General features: G+C 37.6%; 1 protein-coding gene across 2 annotated transcripts in view; it reads left to right on the plus strand.

Moving 5' to 3' along the window:
- The first annotated feature begins 1,220 nt into the window (after positions 1 to 1,220).
- RXYLT1 (ribitol xylosyltransferase 1) overlaps positions 1,221 to 26,071 on the plus strand; it is a 39,075-nt gene continuing 14,224 nt past the window's right edge. Inside the window, exons 1-5 of one of the 2 annotated variants that reach the window (XM_082351268.1) lie at positions 1,221 to 1,555; positions 2,478 to 2,621; positions 6,909 to 7,011; positions 23,182 to 23,496; positions 25,568 to 25,738. In XM_082351268.1, the coding sequence (XP_082207394.1) occupies positions 1,387 to 1,555; positions 2,478 to 2,621; positions 6,909 to 7,011; positions 23,182 to 23,496; positions 25,568 to 25,738 (902 nt within the window). In that variant the 5' untranslated portion in view covers positions 1,221 to 1,386. The remainder of the gene's footprint in view (positions 1,556 to 2,477; positions 2,622 to 6,908; positions 7,012 to 23,181; positions 23,497 to 25,567; positions 25,739 to 26,071) is intronic. The other variant, XM_082351267.1, reaches the window with a different exon arrangement.

Below are 26,071 nucleotides of genomic sequence, written 5' to 3' on the forward strand. Positions count from 1 at the left end.
TTCTTGAAATAATAAATCATAATATGCTGAAAATGTTGCTTTTTTCTTCCATCTTCAATATTAAAATGGCTACACGAAAACTCAGCAATTCTGATAAGTCTTTTTTTTTAATGTACGCTGATATGACAGCTGTCACATACAGTCTAGCAAAATTGTTTCAAATGAAGTTCAGTCCAGTGGTTAAGACTTCCCCTTCCAATGAAGGGCGTGCAGGTTCCATCCATGATTGGGGAGCTAAGATCCCACATGCCTTGCGGGCAAAAAACCAAAACATAAAACAGAAGCAATATTGTAACAAATTCAATAAAGAATTTAAAAATCATCCACAGGGAAAAAAATCTTTAAAAAAACCAATTCATTAAAGGTAAGCTTTTACCAACAGAGAGGTTGGAAACTTTATCCAGAAATGTTAAGACTGCATCGGGGTAGAGTTGAATCTGTCAGAACACAACTTAAAGCTCTAACTAACAGTCTACTCTACACTCATGTCCTACAAGCTTTCCAGCTAAGAAGACTGCCAGACAAGTTGAACAGCAAAACCAGATACAACTGACCAAAAAAGAAAATAGCCCAACTTAGCAAGGCTTGACATAGAAAATTGTTAGACAACATTCAATTTTACAGCCTCTATTTGACAAAAGACTGCATGCCTATGTGCATTCAAGTCACATCATAGTAATTAAACTCAATTTTTTTCATATTTTTATTGTAGCAAGATATATATAATATGATGTTTGCCATTCTAACCATTTCTAAGTGTACCGTTGAGTGGGAATTACATTCCAATGTTGTGCCACTTACCACCACTTAAATTTTTTAATGGACATTTATATTCATTCGTCTGTCAATACAGCAGGCTGGGATGAAGATCACATGTTGAACAAAAACTGCCATGGTCCATGCCTTCATGTGGCCTTAACGGACTAAGGCGCTGTTTTGGTTTTTTTTCTTTGCGGTCACGTGATGGTGAAGTCTTTCTGTACATCGGAAGATGGGCAGGGTTGAAAGTGGCCGTGGATACACTGCAGAGGTCAGGGATTGGCGCGGGCGAAGGTGCGGTCTTCCAACGCCCGATTCCAGAGTCCGAGGCAAGAAGGATCTTAGCGCTCCCCGAAAGGGCGGGGCCGATGGCAGGGCGGGACGGAGGAGCCGCAGAGAGGCTTAGGCGGGGCTGAGGGCGGGGCCGAGGGCGAGTCCTGGGCGGGGCGAGGGGCGGGGTCGGGGCGCGTCGGGGCGGAAGCGGCGGGCGGGTCCGTTTCGGGTGACTACTCCCTCCGGCAGGGCCTGGCTCTGCACCCGGCGACGGTAGGGCCGCGGCGCTGAGTGGCGGCTTCCCCTCAGGCCCATCTCCGCAGTGGTGGGGGCCTGAGGGGAAGGCTGAGTGGGATGCGGCTGACGCGGAAGCGTCTCTGCTCGATTCTTATCGCCCTGTACTGCCTCTTCTCCATCTACGCCGCCTACCACGTCTTCTTCGGGCGCCGCCGCCGGACGCAGGACGCGTCTTTGCGGGGCCTCAGGAAGGGGGCTGCCCCGGCGCGGGAGAGGCGCGGCCGAGGTAGGACACCGACCCGCGGCCTCCCTCCTCGGCTGCGCGCCGGGACTCGGGCTGCGGGCTGGTGGGGGCTGGGCTAGCGGAGCCGCGCGGCCACCGGTCCCGCTCTCGGGTCCGGGATTGCCCCCGGGCCCCGGGGTGCGCTTTTCCTCCTTCAGCTCTCGGTAGCCAGCCCAGGCCTCGGGATTGGAGGATGTATGAATGCCCCCGTCCTCGCCTGTCCCACACGCCGTCCCCACTCCCTATCCCTGGGGCTGACAGGCGTGCACACCTTTAAAATACATCTTAAATATCCAAGATATTGTCACGAAATGCCAGAGATTCGCTGGAATGCCGCTGGCTTAAGGACATCTAGTCCCGTATTGAAACAAGGAGCCTTCTCTAATCCTGCCTCAACTTCGGAAGGCCAGAGGGCTTCATCTCCAAGTTTTGATCCCCTCTCTTGTATTTTGACCTATGTCAGGATCGGACTCAGGCTTATTTCTCCCTTCTTTCAGAATTTTGCGCAATAGTATCTGAAACTGTGGGACACTTTTCATGTTGAAGTCAAGTGTTTATGTATAGATTGCGTTACATATATGCGATCTGTAAAGAACTGGCAAAAGTTAAACTTGTAACTTGATGCATATTACTGTACCCAGTCATTTTAGAAGGCTTTGTTTGGGAGAGAGGATTTCCTGCCTCGTGTTAACATTTTATTATTTTATATCAAGCTCTTTCAGGGTAACGGTTCAATCAAAATTATGATTTCCTTTTTTTATTTTTACAGTGTTTAACCAGTTCAAATTCTGTTGCTTTATGTCTTTGAAAAATTGAAGTTAGGATGCAATTAAAACTCCCTAACATCTAATTTAAATGGCTTGAATTTATCTACAACTGCAGCTCTACCTTATTGGTAACACTTGTTACTCTTTTTGTAACATAGAACAGTCTACTTTGAGAAGTGAAGAATGGAATCCTTGGGAAGAAGATGAAAAAAATGAGCAAAAACACAGACTGCAGATATTAAATAAGTCCACAAAAGAGAAAAAAAACTTCCATGTACAAATCTGGGGCAAAGCTGCCATTGGTAAGTTAATGTTTAAAGCTAAGACATGTTAAAAGCACTTTGTTAATATAGTTACAGTTTATTTCGTCATTTGTTAAGACATCCTGATGTATTTTTTCACTTTTTCTCAATATTCCATTTCTCTTTTCTGTTAGACAACATCTGTGTAAATGCACACACACAAACACACACATGCACACATATATTCTATTGTTGGTCTTTAGCAGAGCACAGCTTTATTTGTCAATACAGAGAGTGGGTTGTGTATGCATAATTATACTGAAATGCCTATGTCAACTGAATTTTCATGGAATTATGTGTTTATTGGACACTTGATGCACGAGTATAAGATGTGGCCCCTGCCCTTAATGGCCAAACAAGTTTGGGAAACATTGAACTGAACAAAGTTGAACATGGTTCTTTATTGCAGGGCTTTGTCAGAGCCTTTAATATGCCAGTGTTCATTGTGAATGTCTAAGAAGGGGATATAGTATGTAGTTGATTAAACTTGTTTGCCCACAGAAGCATTTTTGCTCTGAGTATCATGAGAGTGTAGTGTTCCAAGTTATATGATATGCTCAATTAGAGAATGGGGGACCCTCAATGACAGAAGAGTCAAAGAATTTAGTGAGTTAGAAGGGGCTTTCTTTGGCCATAAAACATTAGTTAGATTTATGTACAGTAAGGGATGTGGATAGAAGGTACCAGGTGAAAGGAAAGTAAACAGAATAGTAGTGCCTGACCCATGATGTTTCATAAATTCATAGACACTTGCATACATACATATATACATCCTTGAAAATTACTACTGACCTCTGAAGTTCTAGTACCCAGACCCAGGCATCCAGTCATCAAGTTCTAGCAATTTTTTTCTCTACAAAATCTCTAATATTAATTTCTTCCTTTAAATTTCCACTTCCCCATTCTAGTTTTTAGTTATATCGACTTCTTAACAGGTTTCATGTTTCCAGACTTTTCTCATTTCAATCCAATAGGCACAAAGTGTCCAGATGAGCTTTATCAAGCCCTGCATTCATTAGGCACAGTCATAGGATACCAGTTATAGAAATTCCCATTCCAAAAGGGAGAAAATGGAAGGAAAATGGGGTCACAGGTTTAAGCAATTTTGATATCCAGCCAGGCAAACTCCATTAGGTTTCAGTGCCTGGGAGTACTGTGTGGCTCAGAGCTTTACTTCTGGGCTTTCAGTTCCATGCTTGGGAAGTCATCCTTCCATTTTCAGGAAGGTTAGCATGTGTTTGCAGCTCAGTAGTTTTATCATTGTGTTCCTGCTATTAGGATTTTGGGAGTCCAGTAAGCTTGTTTCATTTCAAGCTGTCTCTGTCCCTTTTAGTCCAAGCTGGCAGTGTTTCTGCTAATATAACATTCTCAAGAACCTTGTGGGTCTCCCATTTATGTCACAAAGATTTGCTTTTATAGACAAGAGTTCCTCCACAGGTCTTACCTGGATAATCCCATCTCTATTTCTAGCTTCTGCTGAGATGGCTAAGGAGATCCATAAATTAACACCTAATATTTTCAAAAAACCCTCTTTGCGATTGAGTATTCTGACCAGGCATTAGCAAAAGGATGTCACCTACATCCTTAGCCTTCTCTCCAGAGCATGCTTTCTTGACAGTGAATCTCCTAATTTTTCACCTCTTTTGCAATCTGAATAGGCTAGGAATTTCCGAAATCATCAAGTCATTGTTCCTTTTTGCTTACCAGTTTTTTCCTCAGTCTCTCTTTTCAACTCATATTTTACTGTAATCAGCAAGATGAAACCAGGCCACAACTTCAACACTTTACTTAGAAATCTCTTCAGCTAACTATCCAAGTTTATCGTTTACAAGTTCTGCTTTGCATATAACTGCAGGACACAATTCAGCTAAACTTTCTGCTACTGTATAACAAAGATCCCCTTTTCTCCAGTCTCTAATGACATGTTCCTCATTTCCTTCTGAGCCCCTACCAAGAGCAATTTTAATGTGCATATTTTTTTTTCCCAGTAGTAAAACATTTGCTAGAGCAAGCAGAAAGGAATGCACATCTTAAAGAAACCTTCACAAAGTCACAAAATTTGAAGTATGTATATTTCTTTTCCTTTTATAAACAAGATAGGACAAAAATCATCAAAATCATTTCAGCAAAATATTTTTCTACCATTATGGCAAGTTAAAAAAAATACAATGAAATAGGAGAAGACAATTTAAAAGCTGTTGTCAGGTTTTTGTTTTTTAATTTTAAATTTAGCAACACTTCAGACCCAGAGCAGTCCTGTTTCCAGGATCCTCTCTCCCTCCTCAGTTGTAGGGACTCTGGATCTGGCAGTCTGCTGCTTCATGTCTCAGGACTGGACACAAACCTGGCTGGGAAACCTGAGCATCAACTTTCACTTAGAATCAGACCCCTCCCCTAACCTGCAGATGTTTGGGAAGCACTTTGGTGCACATCCCTAACACCTCCATGGACTGGGCTGCAGAAGCCAGTCTCAAATGGGGCCTGCCTGGCCACAGAAAAAGAATTTTATTTGTAGGTGTTTTTAAGGTGATAATGTGCATATTTTTACCAACAGTCAGTTTATGGTGATTTCGGTATTCTCTAAGATGACACAGGTTTTTTTCTACTGTTCTCCTCACTTTCTTCTGAGTTTTCAGAACTGAGTCACTAACATCCATATTTCTACCTACAGTCTGTTCAAGACAATCTAATCTAGGTGTTTTTTAATCATGCTTCTCAAAATTCTTCCAGCCTTTCCCCATTACCCAATTCCAAAGGCACTTCCAGATTTTTAAGTATTTGTTACAGCAGCACCCCATTTCCAGGTACCATAATCTATTGCTACGTAATCTATAGGTTCCTTTAGCTGCCATAACCAATTACCAAAAATTTAGTGGCTTAAAACGACACATTTTTTTAATTGATCTGTAAGTGACATATAACATTATATAAATATGTTTCAGGTGTACTACATAATGATTTGATACATTGTATATATTTTGAAAGGATCAACATAGTAAGTCTAGTGAACATCCATCACCTCACATAGTTACAATTTTTTTTCTTGTGATGAGAACTTTTAAGATCTACTTTCTTAGCAACTCTCAAATATGCAATACAGTATTATTAACTGCAGTCACCATAAGTTTATTAGCTTACGTTTCTGAAGGCAGAAATCTAAAATGTGTCCACAGGGCTATATTCCCTTTGGAGGCTCTAGAGGAGCATCTGTTTCCTTGCCTTTTACAGTTTCTAGTGACTGCCTGCATTCCTTGACTCACAGCCCCACGTCACTCTGACTTCTGCTTGCTCCCCACATCTCTTTCCCTCGTTTTCAGTCTCCTGCCTCCCTTTCCTGAGGACCCTTGTGATTACATAGGACCCACCCATAATCTCTCCACCTCAGCATCCTTATCTTAATCACATTTAGAAGTTCTCTTTTGCTTTGTAAAGTTAACATTCATAGGTGCTAGAGATTTCATCTTTGGACATCTTGGGTTGGAGGAAAGCATTACTCAGCCTACCATATTTGGAAAGCTTTATCTGATTAGCCAAGTCTTTAAACATGGGTTTTGTGTGTGTCTTTTAGTACCAGGGTGTAATGAGAATGGAACAAAACACATCTCTCAGTGTAACTTTTTAGTTACATTTATGTAATTGGGCTCCCTGATTACCTCCTCATCTCCAGATTACCTCATTGTATGACAATACAGAGCTCTGAGACCTCTACTCTCAGAGCTTTCATTCAGGTGAGATCATGATAAAACGTAGGGGCCAGCCTAAGGAGAAAAGACACAGTGGCATTTGTTTGCAGAGGGCATCATGCAGTGAAGGATGTGTGTTCAGGTGGGGAGGAGGTAATATCTCCTTGACATATTGAATGTATATGTACATACATGAGCTTCTCTGGTTCTGTTTGGCACAAGATGGTGACTCCACCCCCAGTTTGTTATAATATAGAAACAGTCCTAATCATACAGTAACTTACACTGTAATCATATTGTAACTTACACTGTAATATAACACATTTCAGGATAAGATAGGTAGTAAAGGTCCAGTGATAATTAGGGGTTTCTCAAATTTAGAGTAAGAGAGTTTTTTGTCTTTAATATAACCCACATTTTACACTGACAACCTCTGAGTTTAGTCTCTCATACATTAGCTGCCATATTGATGATTTTGAGCCCAAAGAGGAATAGAATCTGGTTTCCTGATCAAATGATATGAAAGAGCAGAACATAAATTCATCTCACACACTAGAGTACACCAGAAGGTAAATGCTTTCATTTTTTGTTTTTTTAATTACAGGTTTGTATCTCTGGGAGCATATTTTTGAAGGTTTACTTGAGCCCACTGATGTGACTGCTCAGCAGAGAGAAGGAAATTTAGTTGTTGGAAGAACACATTACAGGTATTAATTGTGCAACATTAACCTTTATATGTTGCTGTACAATTTTTTATGTAAATACTAGAAGAAAAATCAGAGGAAAATATATCAATATTTATAGAAAATATTTTCACTTCAACTTGTGAAGGATGGAGAGGTAAATCTCATGTATATGTATTTGTAGTTAAAGCTTACCTTAAACATTTTCTTATAAAATTGGATGTTACAAAATACGGGTTTTTTTGGAATCGTGTCTATTTCATTTTAATCAAAACATTTCTGATTATATGGAAAAGTTCATGCTCTAAATTTTGTAACATTTGGTTGTTGATAAACATGTAACATTCTATATGTTGGGGGAATAATATGCAGACTTAAAGTATTTTTATTTTTCTCCTTCATGTAATAGATTCACATATTTTTATATATTCACGTGGTAGCAAAGCTACTGGTATTAGTTTTGAAATTTTTATCAAAACATTTCATATATGAGTTCTATCATGATTTGATAGTATAGATTACCATTTTACTGCAATATTCAGAAATCTTTTTTTAATTCAATAAAACCAATGTATTATTGACATTTTTACACTCTTATTTTTATAAAACTTTTTATCTGTGATTGCGTATTTTCTGAAGATTTTTAAATAGAATTAAGATCATTTTATTTAGAAATATTGTGACAATGAAAGAATGCTATTTTCTATTAGATTTTGCCTTCATATTGAAATAAAAACCAAAAATAATTATTTTAAAATGCTTATTTCATTTAACAATTATATTATTAAGGGAAAAAAATGTGAACCAAAGATTATGGTTTCCTTTAGGTTTCCATTTATTTCTCACAGAAATCAAGAGGAAGAGCTATAGTTAATATCAGTTTCATTTGAATTTTCACTGCTCTTTTAATTCTTTATTTACTGTATACACACTTGGAAAGCAATTTCATTGCATTATCTTTTCAAAGTAATCATTCTTGAAAAGTAAACAGGCTTTTAAATCATCATTGGTAATGATTATTTTTCCTTTTATCTCCAGGCTTCTACTGATCTAATCCCATTGAAGAGTTTATACATAATCCTAAACTTAAAATAGTTGGATTTGGGTGTTTGAAAGTAAATATATATTATGCATATAAATCTAACATTTTGCTGTTTTAAAAGTAAACATGTGTTATGAGTATTAGTCTATTAGGTCTACCTACAATATATATTAGAATTTTCAAAAGAATTATTTGAAATTCATAGAGAAGTTAATATACAGTGTTACTACAGCAAAGGTGTTGAGCAAACGACATTAACTCCCAAAAGAAAAACTAACTTCCTGTTTCCTTCTGAAATTTTTACCTGAGATTTTATATTATGATTAAATAACAATGCTGTTTCCTTTCAGAATTTAAGAGAACTATGTATTCAAGGAAGTTCACTATTGTAGCAGATTTTTTTAAACAGCTTATTAAAGTTTTAGGTTCATGGAAAGTAGCATACGTAATTGATCCAAAATTAATAAACTTTTATGAAATTTCAAGTTTTGATTTGAATCAGGCTACATGGGTACTAACTTAAATGTTTCGACACATTCTTTTTTTTTTAAGTTATTTATTTTATTTATTTATTTTTGGCTGCACTGGATCTTTGTTGCTGCGCGCGGGCTTTTTATAGTTGCAGCGAGTGGGGACTCCTCTTCATTGTGGTGCGTGTGCTTCTCATTGTGGTGGTTTCTCTTGTTGCGGAGCACGGGCTCTAGGCGCACGGGCTTCAGTAGTTGTGGCTCACGGGCTCTAGAGTGCAGGCTCAGTAGTTGTGGCGCACGGGCTTAGTTGCTCCGCGGCACGTGGGATCTTCCCAGACCAGGGCTCGAACCCGTGTCCCCTGCATTGGCAAGTGGATTCTTAACCACTGCGCCACCAGGGAGGTCCCAACACATTCATTTTTATTTGACCAAAAGTGAATTGGCAGTAATGGCTCATCTTGAAGATATAGAAAGAGTCTCTAAATACTATCAAAATCCTTTAAGCATAAATACATTCTATTTAAATAAACCTTTAAGTTTACAAAGAGCTTATATCATTTAACATTAATTTCACAACACTTCTGAGACAGAAAATAGAAAGGGTATCCTCAGTGTTCCAGGGTCGATCAACCTCCTGAATGCTGATTCTTATCTATTCATAGGCCCAAATAATGTAATCCAGAATATCAAGTAAATAACTCAGAATGGAAATAGAACTATCAGTCAGTCCACATGTTTGTATTGGCTTGACCAGTACATTCTTTCCATATAGGCAGACTACAGGTGATACCTAAATATTTGAAAGTTGTTTGATTAATATGGCATCAAAATGTGGGATATAACTCTATGTAGCACTTCCAAATCTGTGTTTTTCAGAAGGGAAGAAATGAATGACTCCATGTTCACCACTGAGTCAGTACCATACATAGTCTGTGCTCAGGATGTGAATAGATGAATACATGCAGGGAAAACTGAACTTGTGAGGCAGCCTGGTGAAGTCCAGTCACCTCTGGGCAGTGTAGCAATGTGACTGAGTTGTTAAGGGCACAGACTCTGAAGCCAGAATATCTCAGTTCCAATTCCAGCTTTACCTCTTACTAGTGTCTGACCCTGGCAAGTTTCTTAACCTCTCAGTGCCTGGATTTCCTTAAGTTTGAAATAATTATAATATAATGTAATATATATAATTATAATATATAGATAATATATATAATTATAATATAATAATTTAAAATAATTATTAAGGTAAATATTAGTTTCTATTTCACAGGATTGTTTTGAAGATTAAACGCACTAATAGATATACAGTGCTTAGACCAGTATCTGGCACATGGTAATCACTATAGAAGTCTTGTTATTAGTTTTATTATTTTTACTGTTACTTAAATAGGTACTGCAACATCTCCCTACCTTTCAGTTCTCCTTTTTTCTGTGTTTCCATTATTGTCTATTATCTCTCCACCACATACCTCCTAATAAACACTTTTTTGATACATGTTTTATGTTAATGTGTTCAGTTAGGTTACAAGCTAGCATGGCACCTATTCTGTCTCTTGAAGGAACTTTGCCTGTCTCTGCTCATATCCGTCATATGTTCATTTATAGTTTAATTTCAAAGGGCAACTTTATGTTTAATTTCTTAGGAGGAGTCTTCTGCTTATCATGACCTTTGATTATCCCCATAAGACTGCCTTCAGAATTCTGTAACGTGCATGTGCAGGCATTATCATAAGATATATAAATGTCTGCCCATTTGATAAAACAAAAGTTAGATGCTAAATTACTTAATTCGTTGTTATCTAAATTCAATTATACTTTCTTTTTTTTAAAAAAATCAGTATATTTATTTTATTTATTTTTGTCTGTGTTGGGTCTTTTGTCGCTGCACACAGGCTTTCTCTAGTTGTGGCGAGTGGGGACCACTCTTCGTTGCGATGCGCGGGCTTCTCATTGCGGTGGCTTCTCTCATTGCGGAGCATGGGCACTAGGCACGCGGGCTTCAGTAGTTATGGCACACAGGCTCTAGAGCGCAGGCTCAGTAGTTGTGGCTCATGGGCTCTAGAGCGCAGGCTCAGTAGTTGTGGTGCATGGGCTTAGTTGCTCCACAGCATGTGGGATCTTCCCCGACCAGGGCATGAACCTGTGTCCCCTGAATTGGCGGGCAGATTCTTAACCACTGCGCCACCAGGGAAGTCCTAAATTCAATTATATTTTCAATGAGCATCTGCTCCTTATGAAAAAGTTGAACTTATCTCTGAAGATCACGATAAAATGTGTCTGATTCCTATTTTTAGAATTTCCAGATATTACTATTATAAGAATTTAGTGAGCTCACTACTCATTACAGTGAGTGAAAGCTTTTATAGATAATATTAATGGCTACACTATATTTCAGTCATATACTGGACCATAGATCAATACAGATCTCAAATAAAATTTTCATTGTAAACAAAGACAATATAGTTAATTTTTCATAATGCCCATTCTCCCACTCCAGCCAAGCTAGTATGAGGGTGGGAGTGTTCCATCATAAACACTAAATTCGGGAGGCATGGAGTCATGGCAATGATGCTGGCCACAAAAGTAGGGTGAATTGCAACAGCTATTCAAAAGTAAGGGCCATTCATGGGTTCAGTATACCTATTTTCTAAAACTATTTATTAACCAAAAATGATGTAGAATTCAATGGCTGAGAGCTATGTGGATGGTTTAGCTTGGGCACTTATTCTGTTTTTTTTTTTTTGCATGCTTTTTTTTTTTTTTTTCCTGGCATCTGTTTTATTTATTTATTTTTCACACACACACACTGTATTTTATTTTTACAAGAGATAAATAGACTGACACCAAGCATTGTACATGGATGACCACAACAAAAGCAACAATGATTGCAATTACCAAACATGAAACACACTCATACTATGTCATAATATTGACATTCAGTCCAGTAATCCTCCACTGTAACAGCTCCTTTACTTTGCAGTGAAAATTGATTTGTATATTCTTTGCCTCTGAGTCCTTGTGGGATTTTTTTTTTTTTTAATTCAGACAGAAAGTCACAAAAATTATACTCATCCTCATCAGTTCACTCAGTCCCATGTAATTAATTTTTTTTTTCATCTTGATCTTTTGTTAGCACTTTTATGAGTTCATCAGTTTTTCATTAGAGTTCTGAAAATGCTTATTCATTCAGTTCAGCAGTACAGTCAGTTACCAGAAACCTGTACTTGTCAGAGTCTTTTCCATGAATTTCTTGAAGATAAAAGCCTTTTATAGGAACATATTTGCAAAAGTATCAGAGTACACCCAGAACTGTCTGTAAATGACAAAAGACTTAAAAATGACCATGGTTAAAGATTTGATGAAAGTTCATAATAATGCAGTTGACAAGAAAATTAGTTATTTCTGAGATATACATTTTAAAGTAATAACTAGGATTATTACTTATAACATTATACCAGAACATATAAGATTTTTAGAAATTTCATGTAATGTCTGAAACATTTATATTAACATATTTCCATACATATTTCCATACAAATACAAATATAAGATTTTTAGAAATTTCATATAATGTCTGAAACATTTATATTAACATATTTCCATACATATTTCCATACAAATACAAATATAAGATTTTTAGAAATTTCATGTAATGTCTGAAACATTTATATTAACATATTTCCATACAAATAACCCAATGAAAGTTTAGTATTAGTTGTTTTGTTTGTTTGTTGCTTTATACTGCAGGTTCTTATTAGGCATCAATTTTATACACATCAGTGTATACATGTCAATCCCAATCGCCCAATTCAGCACACCACCATCCCCACCCCACCGCAGTTTTCCCCCCTTGGTGTCCGTATGTCCATTCTCTACATCTGTGTGTCAACTTCTGCCCTGCAAACCGGCTCATCTGTACCATTTTTCTAGGTTCCACATACATGCATTAATATACGATATTTGTTTTTCTCTTTCTGACTTACTTCACTCTGTATGACAGTCTCTAGATCCATCCACGTCTCAACAAATGACTCAATTTCATTCCTTTTTATGGCTGAGTAATATTCCATTGTATATATGTACCACAACTTCTTTATCCATTCGTCTGTTGATGGGCATTTAGGTTGCTTCCATGACCTGGCTATTGTAAATAGTGCTGCAATGAACATTCGGGTGCATGTGTCTTTTTGAATTACGGTTTTCTCTGGGTATATGCCCAGTAGTTGGATTGCTGGGTCATATGGTAATTCTATTTTTAGTTTTTTAAGGAACCTCCATATTGTTCTCCATAGTGGCTGTATCAATTTACATTCCCACCAACAATGCAAGAGGGTTCCCTTTTCTCCACACCCTCTCCAGCATTTGTTGTTTGTAGATTTTCTGATGATGCCCATTCTAACAGGAGTGAGGTGATACCTCATTGTAGTTTTGATTTGCATTTCTCTAATAATTAGTGATGTTGAGCATCTTTTCATGTGCTTCGTGGCCATCTGTATGTCTTCTTTGGAGAAATGCCTATTTAGGTCTTCTGCCCATTTTTGGATTGGGGTGTTTGTTTCTTTAATATTGAGCTGAATGAGCTGTTTATATATTTTGGAGATTAATCCTTTTTCCGTTGATTCATTTGCAAATATTTTCTCCCATTCTGAGGGTTGTCTTTTCGTCTTGTTTATGGTTTCCTTTGCTGTGCAAAAGCTTTGAAGTTTCATTAGGTCCCATTTGTTTATTTTTGTTTTTATTTCCATTACTCTAGGAGGTGGATCAAAAAAGATCTTGCTGTGATTGATGTCAAAGAGTGTTCTTCCTATGTTTTCCTCTAAGAGTTTTATAGTGTCCAGTCTTATATTTAGGTCTCTAATCCATTTTGAGTTTATTTTTGTATATGGTGTTAGAGAGTATTCTAATTTCATTCTTTTACATGTAGCTGTCCAGTTTTCCCAGCACCACTTATTGAAGAGACTGTCTTTTCTCCATTGTATATCTTTGCCTCCTTTGTCATAGATTAGTTGACCATAGGTGCGTGGGTTAATCTCTGGGCTTTCTATCTTGTTCCATTGCTCTATGTTTCTGTTTTTGTGCCAGTACCATATTGTCTTGATTACTGTAGCTTTGTAGTATAGTCTGAAGTCAGGGAGTCTGATTCCTCCAGCTCCATTTTTTTGCCTCAAGACTGCTTTGGCTATTCGGGGTCTTTTGTGTCTCCATACAAATTTTAAGATGATTTGTTCTAGCTCCGTAAAAAATGCCATTGGTAATTTGATAGGGATTGCATTGAATCTGTAGATTGCTTTGGGTAGTATACTCATTTTCACAATGTTGATTCTTCCGATCCAAGAACATGGTATATCTCTCCATCTGTTGGTATCATCTTTAATTTCTTTCATCAGTGTCTTATAGTTTTCTGCATACAGGTCTTTTGTCTCCCTAGGTAGGTTTATTCCTAGGTATTTTATTCGTTTTGTTGCAATGGTAAATGGGAGTGTTTCCATAATTTCTCTTTCAGATTTTTCATCATTAGTGTATAGGAATGCAAGAGATTTCTGTGCATTAATTTTGTATCCTGCAACTTTACCATATTCATTAATTAGCTCTAGCAGTTTTCTGGTGGCAGTTTTAGGATTCTCTATGTATAGTATCATGTCATCCGCAAACAGTGACAGTTTTACTTCTTCTTTTCCAATTTGTATTCCTTTTATTTCTTTTTCTTCTCTGATTGCCGTGGCTAGGACTTCCAGAACTATGTTGAATAATAGTGGTGAGAGTGGACATCCTTGTCTTGTTCCTGATCTTAGAGGAAATGCTTTCAGTTTTTCACCATTGAGAATGATGTTTGCTGTGGGTTTGTCATATATGGCCTTTATTATGTTGAGGTAGGTTCCCTGTATGCCCACTTTCTGGAGAGTTTTTATCATAACTGGGTGTTGAATTTTGTCGAAAGCTTTTTCTGCATCTATTGAGATGATCATATGGTTTTTCTTCTTCAATTTGTTAATATGGTGTATCACATTGATTGATTTGCGTATATTGAAGAATCCTTGCATCCCTGGGATAAATCCCACTTGATCGTGGTGTATGATCCTTTTAATGTGTTGTTGGATTCTGTTTGCTAGTATTTTGTTGAGGATTTTTGCATCTATATTCATCAGTGATATTGGTCTGTAATTTTCTTTTTTTGTAGTGTCTTTGTCTGGTTTTGGTATCAGGGTGATGGTGGCCTCATAGAATGAGTTTGGGAGTGTTCCTTCCTCTGCAATTTTTTGGAAGAGTTTGAGAAGGATGGGTGTTAGCTCTTCTCTAAATGTTTGATAGAATTCACCTGTGAAGCCATCTGGTCCTGGACTTTTGTTTGTTGGAAGATTTTTAATCACAGTTTCAATTTCATTACTTGTGATTGGTCTGTTCATATTTTCTGTTTCTTCCTGGTTCAGTCTTGGAAGGTTATACCATTCTAAGAATTTGTCCATTTCTTCCAGGTTGTCCATTTTATTGGCATAGAGTTGCTTGTAGTAGTCTCTTAGGATGCTTTGTATTTCTGCAGTGTCTGTTGTAACTTCTCCTTTTTCATTTCTGATTTTATTGATTTTAGTCCTCTCCCTCTTTTTCTTGATGAGTCTGGCTAATGGCTTATCAATTTTGTTTATCTTCTCAAAGAACCAGCTTTTAGTTTTATTGATCTTTGCTATTGTTTTCTTTGTTTCTATTTCATTTATTTCTGCTCTGATCTTTATGATTTCTTTCCTTCTGCTAACTTTGGGTTTTGTTTGTTCTTCTTTCTCTAGTTTCTTTAGGTGTAAGGTTAGATTGTTTACTTGAGATTTTTCTTGTTTCTTTAGGTAGGCTTGTATAGCTATAAACTTCCCTCTTAGAACTGCTTTCTCTGCATCCCATAGGTTTTGGGTCATCGTGTTTTCATTGTCATTTGTCTCTAGGTATTTTTTTATTTCCTCTTTGATTTCTTCAGTGATCTCTTGGTTATTTAGTAACGTATTGTTTAGCCTCCATGTGTTTGTCTTTTTTACGTTTTTTTCCCTGTAATTCATTTCTAATCTCATAGCGTTGTGGTCAGAAAAGATGCTTGATATGATTTCAATTTTCTTAAATTTACTGAGGCTTGATTTGTGACCCAAGATGTGATCTATCCTGGAGAATGTTCCGTGCGCACTTGAGAAGAACGTGTAATCTGCTGTTTTTGGATGGAATGTCCTATATATATCAATTAAATCTATCTGGTCTATTGTGTCATTTAAAGCTTCTGTTTCCTTATTTATTTTCATTTTGGATGATCTGTCCATTGGTGTAAGTGAGGTGTTAAAGTCCCCCACTATGATTGTGTTACTGTCAATTTCCTCTTTTATAGCTGTTAGCAGTTGCCTTATGTATTGAGGTGCTCCTATGTTGGGTGCATATATATTTATAATTGTTATATCTTCTTCTTGGATTGATCCCTTGATCATTATGTAGTGTCCTTCCTTGTCTCTTGTAACATTCTTTATTTTAAAGTCTATTTTATCTGATATGAGTATAGCTACTCCAGCTTTCTTTTGATTTCCATTTGCATGGAATATCTTTTTCCATCCCCTCACTTTTAGTCTGTATGTGTCCCTAGGTCTAAAGTGGGTCTCTTGTAGACAGCATATATATGGGTCTTGTTTTTGTATCCATTCAGCCAGTCTATGTCTTTTGGTTGGGGCATTTAATCCATTCACGTTTAAGGTAATTATCGATATGTATGTTCCTATGACCATTTTCTTAATTGTTTTGGGTTTGTTTTTGTAGGTCCTTTTCTTCTCTTGTGTTTCCCACTTAGAGAAGTTCCTTTAGCATTTGTTGTAGAGCTGGTTTGGTGGTGCTGAATTCTCTTAGCTTTTGCTTGTCTGTAAAGCTTTTGATTTCTCCATCAAATCTAAATGAGATCCTTGCTGGGTAGAGTAATCTTGGTTGTAGGTTCTTCCCTTTCATCACTTTAAGTATATCATGCCACTCCCTTCTGGCTTGCAGAGTTTCTGCTGAGAAATCAGCTGTTAACCTTATGGGAGTTCCCTTGTATTTTATTTGTCGTTTTTCCCTTGCTGCTTTCAATAATTTTTCTTTGTCTTTAATTTTTGCCACTTTGATTACTATGTGTCTCAGCGTGTTTCTCCTTGGGTTTATCCTGTATGGGACTCTCTGCACTTCCTGGACTTGGGTGGCTATTTCCTTTCCTATGTTAGGGAAGTTTTCGACTATAATCTCTTCAAATATTTTCTCTGGTCCTTTCTCTCTCTCTTCTCCTTCTGGGACCCCTATAATGCAAATGTTGTTGCGTTTAATGTTGTCCCAGAGGTCTCTTAAGCTGTCTTCATTTCTTTTCATTCTTTTTTCTTTAGTCTGTTCCGCAGCAGTGAATTCCACCATTCTGTCTTCCAGGTCACTTATCCGTTCTTCTGCCTCAGTTATTCTGCTGTTGATTCCTTCTAGTGTAGTTTTCATTTCAGTTATTGTATTGGTCATCTCTGTTTGTTTGTTCTTTAATTCTTCTAGGTCTTTGTTAATCATTTCTTGCATCTTCTCAATCTTTGCCTCCATTCTTATTCCGAGGTCCTGGATCATCTTCACTATCATTATTCTGAATTCTTTTTCTGAAAGGTTGCCTATCTCCACTTCATTTAGTTGTTTTTCTGGGGTTTTTTCTTGTTCCTTCATCTGGTACATAGCCCTCTGCCTTTTCATCTTGTCTATCTTTCTGTAACTGGTTTTTGGTCCACAGGCTGCAGGATTGTAGTTTTTCTTCTGCTGTCTGCCCTCTGGTGGTTGAGGCTATCTAAGAGGCTTGATGGGAGGCTCTGGTGGTGGGTAGAGCTGACTGTTGCTGTGGCGGTCAGAGCTCAGTAAAACTTTAATCCACTTGACTGTTGATGGGTGGGGCTGGGTTCCCTCCCTGTTGGTTGTTTTGCCTGAGGCAACCCAACACTGGAGCCTACCTGGGCTCTTTGGTGGGGTTAATGGCAGACTCTGGGAGGGCTCACGCCAAGGAGCACTTCCCAGAACCTCCGCTGCCAAAGTCCTTGTCCCCACAGTGAAACAGAGCCACCCCCCGCCTCTGCAGGAGACCCCCCAACACTGGCAGGTAGGTCTGGTTCAGTCTTCCCCAGGGTCACTGCTCCTTCCCCTGGGTCCCGATGCGCACACTACTTTGTGTGTGCCCTCCAAGAGTGGGGTCTCTGTTTCCCCCAGTCCTGTCGAAGTCCTGCAATCAATTCCCACTAGGCTTCAAAGTCTGATTCTCTAGGAATTCCTCCTCCCGTTGCCGGACCCCCAGGTTGGGAAGCCTGACATGGGGCTCAGAACCTTCACTCCAGTGGGTGGACTTCTGTGGTATAAGTGTTCGCCAGTCTGTGAGTCACCCACCCAGCAGTTATGGGATTAGATTTTACTCTGATTGCGCCCCTCTTACCGTCTCACTGTGGCTTCTCCTCTGTCCTTGGACGTGGGGTATCCTCCTTGGTGAAGTCCAGGGTCTTCCTGTCAATGATTGTCCAGCAGCCAGTTGTGATTCTGGTGCTCTCGCAAGAGGGAGTGAGAGCACGTCCTTCTACTCCGCCATCTTGGTTAATCCACTCCAAGGGGGAGGGGTTTTTAAAAAAAACTTTAAACTATATGGTTCAAGTACGAAGAAAATACAAAACTGAGGTTACCTCTTGTCTCCCGGGAGGCAAGCGCCGCCGCGGTCCCGCAGTTGCTAAGGAGAAATCTGTGCGCTTATTCTTTATCAAGGCATTTGCCAGACTCTTAGCTGGCAATTATTAATCTTATCTGTAACTCACTTAATATAATAGCATATAGCGTTTGTTCAGTAGCACTCATTGAATTTAGAAAAAATGAAACAAAATTATATTGGATTCTAAAAAATATATATTTTGCTCACGTTCAGCTTAGAACTCAATATTCACATGATTTCTCTGGACTTTGTAAGTTTTGAAAGTACTTATTGGGAAGGAAGTTTTTAACCAAACCTAGCAGAAAAAGAATAAATATTGAAAATTACAAGTTCTGACTATTAAATATATGCTAAGAAATCTAGAAGAGCAAGTCACCATTTTAAAATTCTGTGTATGAGCTCCTTAAATATGTTCATTTCTCAGCTAACGGATATTTGTGACTGATGCATGATTAATAACTTTAGGAAACTAAAATACATCTTTTATCATTCATAAATATACTATAATATCTCATACATATGCCCTACTTTATGTAATAAATGTATAGCTGGAAATTTATTATTAAATTGAATTTTTGTAACTTGATTTATATTTTAAATGCAGTAGGAGAACTTAAATAAATTGGTAGAGCAGATAACTCCCTTAAAGAGAATTATGGCTTACTCATTCAACATTTACTTGAGTGCCTGCTAGTTAGTTCATACTAGGCTCTGAGGATTTCAAAGTGAATAAAATACTTTTCCCTAGCCTCAGGGAGTTCACACACTAGTGGCTGAGATAAACACATAAATAATTTTTATACCTTATACAAAGCATAATGGTAAGGACGTGCATACTCCTTAGTTGTTAGGTAAATATAGAGGGAAGGCCACTAACTCAATATGAGTAGAGTTGTGGATATGGGGCCTATCAAGAAAGGCTTCCTAGAGGAGGTGATACCTGAGCTAAGTCTTAAAAGATTAGTAGGATTTAGGAAGGCAGTGAGAGGAGTGATTATATTCCCAGCAGAGGCAATATCTGGGCCTAAGAACTGATAAACAGCTTGGGTTGTGCATAGAATCGCAAACCATTCAGAATCCCTAAAGCATGAAGATGGGGTAGGGTAGCTCATATTGGGAGTGGAGGGCAAGGGCCAGATCATCATGGGCCTTGTATTTGCCACATTAAAGCTCTTGGACTTTATTCTTGTTCAGTGAAAAGCAGTTGAAGATGATTAAGCTAGATAGTGGTAATTGTCATGTATGTTTTTTGTGTAGATGTCTCTAGTAGCCATGTGGAAAAATGATTTGAAGGAGACAGCTGAATGCAGGCAGACCAGGACATTGCGTTAGGAAACTATAAGTATCCAGCAGAGATATAAATAAGGGATGAAATTGGGAAGTGGTATTCTGGCAGAGCCAGGAATTTTAGAAATTTGCGGACAAAACTATCAGAATTTAAGGATTATTAGATGAGAGCAAGAATTGAATGGGACAGCTCCCTGGTTTCTAGCTTGCATGACTGGATAACTAGTATGCGTTCAAGACAGAAAATACAGAAAGAATAAAAGCAGATTTTTCTACTCTTCTCTAGGCCACTACCCAACACCTGCCTAACCCTCGCTTTCTCAGCAGACAACCCTGCGTCTATTTCCTCAAGAATATCCACAATTATCTCCCTTAACTAGCTGCTCCTCTAACATTTGCCTACATGATCTCTATGTGATCCCTCACCTAACCTTCTCTCTTTCCTCAGCTCTCAGACAATGAGGTGATCTCCCTCACCTGTGTTCAGTATTAACTCCCTCCACCTGGGTATCCCTTCTGCGTATCCCAAGACCTTGCTCCATCGGTTACTTCCTTGCTCCTTTGTCTCCCACCTTTCACTCATTATTGCGTTCTCACCTTCTCATCCACACTTTCAGAAGAGTTGTCTACACTTACTGTCCCCACTTACTTCTTTTTTTTAATTTATTTTATTCAAGTATAGTTGATTTACAGTGTTGTGTTAATTCTGCTGTACGGCAAAGTGATTCAGTTATACATATATGTACATTCTTTTTCATATTCTTTTTCATTATCATTTATCACAGGATGTTGAATATAGTTCCCTGTGCTATACAGTAGAAGCTTGTTTATCCATTCTATATATAATACTTTGCATCTGCTAATCCCAAACTCCCAATCCATCCCTCCCCCATCCCCCTCCCCCTTGGCAACCACAAGTCTGTTCTCTATGTCTGTGAGTCTGTTTTGTAGATAAGTTCATTTGTGTCATATTTTAGATTCCACATATAAGTGATATCATATGGTTTTTGCCTTTTTCTTTCTGACTTACTTCATTTAGTATGAAAACCTCTAGGTCCATCCATGTTGCTGCAGATGGCATTATTTCATTATTTTTTATGGCTGAATAATATTCCATTGTGTATGTGTACCACATCTTCTTTATCCATTCATCTGTATTGTAAATAGTGCTGCAATGAACATTTTGGTACCTGACTCTTTTTGAATTACAGTTTTCTCAGGGTATATGCCCAGTAGTGGAATTGCTGGATCATATGGCAACTCTATTTTTAGTTTTTTGAGGAACCTCCAAACTGTTTTCCATAGTGGCTGCACCAATTTACATTCCCGCCAACAGTGTAGGAAGGTTCCCTTTTCTGCACACCCTCCCCAGCATTTGTAACTTGTATACATTTTAATGATGGCCATTCTGACTGGCGTGAGGTGGTACCTCATTGTAGTTTTGATTTGCATTTCTCCCCACTTAGTTCTTACTGTCCCCTTACTTCTCATTCACTTCTCAACCCACTGCAGTCTGACTAACACACCTCCCAGCACACACACAGCTATCTGAATCTTATGGGATTTTTTTTTTTACCCCTAAAGTTTCTTTACCTAAATCTGTGCTTTCCAAACTGTATAATAAAGCACCCTGGGGCACCACAAAATATTTTAAATATTTGTAGGAATCACAATTATACTTCACATCTGTCAAACACCATGCAAACTAGTTTGAGGTAGTTCACAGTTTCAACATTAGATCACCCTACATCCATTTCAGAGATGTCATACATTTGTGGAGCTGGATTTCCTATGGTTGCTGTGATCAAATCCAAGTACTGTGCAAAAATCAAAGTGGAACAGGCAGTGACCGTGGTAGTGTCCTCTCTGATTCCGAGGTTTGAGAAGTTGTGTAGTGCTCAACGGGTGCACACATCCCATTATTAAGTATGTGTGGTTAGTTAAGAATGAAATAGGAATATTATTTTTTCCTTCAGTGTATGTGTATTATTTCTTAAGTGGCTTCTAAGCTCTTAGGACATAAATACTAAGTTATTTGGATCTAACAACTTAAAAAACTGAACCATTACTCATTTCTTCTGGCTTGAAAAAATTACTAAAACACTGAAAGTCTTGGGAACCAAGAAAATATGGGAACCTCCGATCTATACCTTAGCTCCGGAGCATCGACCCCAGGGGCTTTCACTATTACTTGAACATGGCCTTGAGGTCTAGAAAACCAATTAGTCAGAGCATAAGAGCTGACATGCCTGCTTGCCGGAATGTGAGACCATTCTACAAAAAGAGAGCTGTGGAGATTCCAAGATGGGTCAAATGTGCCCTGAATGAATCATACTTTTGTTAATTTGTGTCGATCAATAAAATTAGAACTATTCCCACCTATAATTTTAAAGGAGAGAAAAAGTGTTCATGTACTACCAATAATAAGTATTTTAAACCTATCATAATTATCATCATCCTCTTTAAAGTGCTTTCTAACCCCACAGATTCTGCCCATTCTCTTAAATTACTAAATGATCGCTGAATTATTTGGCATCTTCCTGTCCAAGGCAGACTCAAAATGCAGTTCTGATCCCTGTAGCTTATCACTGTAGAATAATGTCATAGAATTCATACGGTACGTACACAGACAAAATACATATTTATATTTTGTGTTTTAACTAATATCTACTAATTCGAGTACTTGTTAACCATAGTGTCATGGGAATGACTCAAGCTCTGAAGTTAGATCTTGATTCAAGACTTGATGCTGCCGTCACAGGTTGTGCAACTTAAGCCTGATTTCCCAAATGCAAAATGGGGGACTAATCTCCTCTGCAGAGTTGTTGTGGAGGTTAAAGATAACCTGTGCAGAGTGCCTACGTATCATGTATATAAAAGGCATTTAATAATGTTAGTTTTTATCCCCAACAATAAGCAAAAAAAGCAGGATTTCAGCATATTTGTACTAAATATTAAAAGATTCTAGCAAGTTATAAAGAAATGTTTGAGCAGGTTGCAAAGGATCTAGGACCATTGTAACTAAGTTTACGATAGGTTAAATGGTATTTTTTGTATTTAATACATATTCGTGTAAAATATTTCAATGGTATTGGTTGTTTGAAGCAGCACATAATATGAAATGTGAGTTATGAAATGTATCTATTCCTTTTATGATATTTTTTAAATACGTTAAATAATAGAGAGTAATACAATAGATTCCCATTTACCCACCACCTAGAACTAACAAATTCTGGCTCTCTGTCATATTTGCTTCAGATATTTAACTTTCCTCATAAAAGAATTAGATATTTCCAGTAAAGGCAATAAATGCTCTCTTTGTATTGTTCCTCAGGCCCTTTCCTCTTCCTTCCTCCTAAGAGACAACCACTAACTATCGTGAATTTGTTATATATATCTTCCCATTCAAATTTTTATATTTATACTTTTACTAGATATATAAGGTAAATATTTTTTCCTGTGGGTACTTTCAAATTTGCATATAATTAATCTGTCTACAACCAAAGTTTCCCATTAATCTACATCTATGTCCCATCATCCAGAGTTGTTCAAAAAAACATGTGTTATAGAAATTATTTCTAGAAAGAATATGGATTAAGTTTCATTATATACTTTATATAAAATGATTTAAAACTTCTGATACCAAATACTTTTGTTCTCTTTTTGTTTGTCTCTTGTTTTTGTTTTGTTTTTAACAGCTTCATCACTGGTCCAGCTGTGGTCCCAGGGTACTTCTCTGTCGATGAGAATAATGTGGTACTCATTCTAAATGGAAGAGAAAAAGCAAAGGTCTTTTATGCCACCCAGTGGTTACTTTATGCACAAAATTTAGTGCAAACTCAAAAACTCCAGCATCTTGCTGTTGTTTTGCTTGGAAATGAACATTGTAATAATGAGTGGATAAACCAGTTTCTCAAAAGAAATGGAGGCTCTGTGGAACTACTTTTCATAATATATGACAGCCCCTGGATTAATAACATGGATGTTTTTCAGTGGCCTTTAGGAGTAGCAACGTAAGTACCAAATATTATTACATGTTTTTAGACTCTAAGATCTGAATTTCTGTATCAGCAAGATTGTGTTTTAAATTTGTAATAAATGTAGTTCTTCTGAGCTCATTGAGGCCATGTACAACCTTTTCTATGGGCAAAAATATGGTTTGGTGTCATGCTTTGGTAATAATAATGATGTTTTTAGAGTATTTTAGACTTTTATGAGGAGAGCAGATGAGTTACATTTTTGTATTTTAGAACCCCAAGTCATAGGATGAATTTTCAAGTTTATCAGTAGTACCTTACAGAAATGTTTAGCAGTGGATGGCAGACAGACGGACCTTCTTAAAACAATTATAGAATCTATATAACTATACCTATATAACTATATAGATACAGAGTTTTCTTAAATCCTTACTTTATTTTTTTTTGGGGGGGGGCACGCCATGCCACATGGCATGTGGAATCCTAGTTCCCTGACCAGGAATCGAACCCATGCCCCCTGCAGTGGAAGCGTGGTGTCTTAACCACTGGACCGCCAGCAAAGTCCCCTTAAATCCTTACTTTAGATCCAATATTAAATGAAGAGCACACTGACCCTGGGGTTTGGGAGGATTATAATATACTCAGGTCTGCGACTAAGACTGACAGAATTTGCACAAATCTGTTGTGTAAAAAGAAAGGGTAATTAAATAGTATGTAATATATGTAAAGTCTTTCTATAGAACTGGAAACTTATTTTGTATCACTCTGTTAATAGAGGGCCTTTGAATAACAGTAAGTTGACTTTAAGTTGCCACTAGTACATAAACTTCCTGATGGCAGGGATTTTTGTCTCTTGTTCACTACTTTATCTGTAGAGCCTAAAACAGCGCCTACAGAGTAGGCACTCAATAAATATTTGTTGAATGGATGAATTATGAAATAGCTCAGTAATATGATACTGTATTTGAATCAGATGTTCGTTATGCATTATTTTATCACTGGTTACAAAATGTGACCTTAGACTGCTGCCCAGTTGGCTACACAAATATCACCAGGAAAGCACATTAATAAGACATATTCCCTGGCCTTCCACAACAAAATTCTGACTCAGCAGGCTTAGGATAGGGCAGACAAAAAGGTTTGTTAGATATAGCCAAGTTTAAGGTGCTCTGAAAAATCTATCCCTTCTGTAGAGCCTATATTTGTAAAATGTTTTGAAACAAAAGAATTACTTCTTCACAGTAACTCTGGTAATGTTGGACAAAGCCAGTATCTTTTCTGTAGATCAGTGGTTCTCAACCAGGTGCAATTTCACCACCACCCCCGCCCCCAGGAGATATTTGGCAATGTCTGGAGATATATTTGGTTGTTACAAGTGGAGAGAGGAGGTTGTACTGGCATCTGGTGGATAGAGGCCAGGGCTGCTGCTAAATATCTTACAATGTAGAGGACAGCCTCCACAATGGAGAATTATCTGGCCCAAATGGCAGTAATGCTGAGATCGAGAAAACCTGTTATAGACTAACTGTTACGTTAAGCTTTGCTGTTACGTGAAGGTTGTAGTTCAGGCACATAATTTGATGCCTGGAATTACCAAATGCCCATTAGAATGGGCCAGTTGCAACAGGCCTTTCCTGTGTGGGATGTAGGGGTTTTGTTTTTTATCTACTTGATAAGCCTTTGGAGTTGGAGTTCTTTGTTATAGCAATATGTATTCTGTAATCTTTCCATCACCTGCCTAAAACATTAATTAAATCATGATTATTATGAATGTAGAAGATTCTTTATACCTTTAAGGTCTTAAATTCAACCTGCCTTATAACTTCAGGTAAGTAATGGAAGTTGAAGAATAGAAAAAACAAAGCACTTTAGGCACATAGTCTCTATAGCAATTTTGTAAAAGATGTCAAAGTGAGAATTTTTTTTTAAGTCAGTAGATTTAGGAACTTTTCCAAAGTAAGAATGGAAAATTATAATTTGGGGTTTAGAAAATCATATTTTAAATCTCTTTTCTCTACATCATCATACTACCTAAGATGTTGGATTATGGAAATTTTGCTAGCCCTATTGTCATATATTATTAACTCACATGTACTTATTTTTATAGATACAGGAATTTTCCTGTGGTGGAGGCGAATTGGTCAATGCTGCATAATGAAAGACCATACTTGTGTAATTTCGTAGGAACCATTTATGAAAATTCATCCAGACAAGCACTAATGAACATTTTGAAACAAGATGGGAATGATAAGCTTTGTTGGGTTTCAGCAAGAGAACAGTAAGTTCTATGTCTACTTGATTCATCCATTTTGTCTCCAATCTGAGAGTTGCTTTGTGTGACAGCACAGGTTTTCACAGACATTTTTAACTCCATTAATACCAGTCTTTCTCCAGAAGATACATTAGTAATTAAAGTTGTGAAGAAACTATGTTATATACATTAAAAATAGAGAGACTCTCCTATAGTCCATCTTGAAGGGGAATGCTGGTAACTATCATATGCAAATGTCAATTGTTCAGGTTTCCTCAATAATATTTGTTAGTCAGATTTGAACACAGGAGATTGAAAATGACAGTAACAGTCTTAGGTTCATCTCTGAGATGTTCGGCA

Source organism: Balaenoptera borealis, assembly GCF_965194805.1.
Source record: "Balaenoptera borealis genome assembly, chromosome: 13".
NCBI lineage: Eukaryota > Metazoa > Chordata > Mammalia > Artiodactyla > Balaenopteridae > Balaenoptera > Balaenoptera borealis.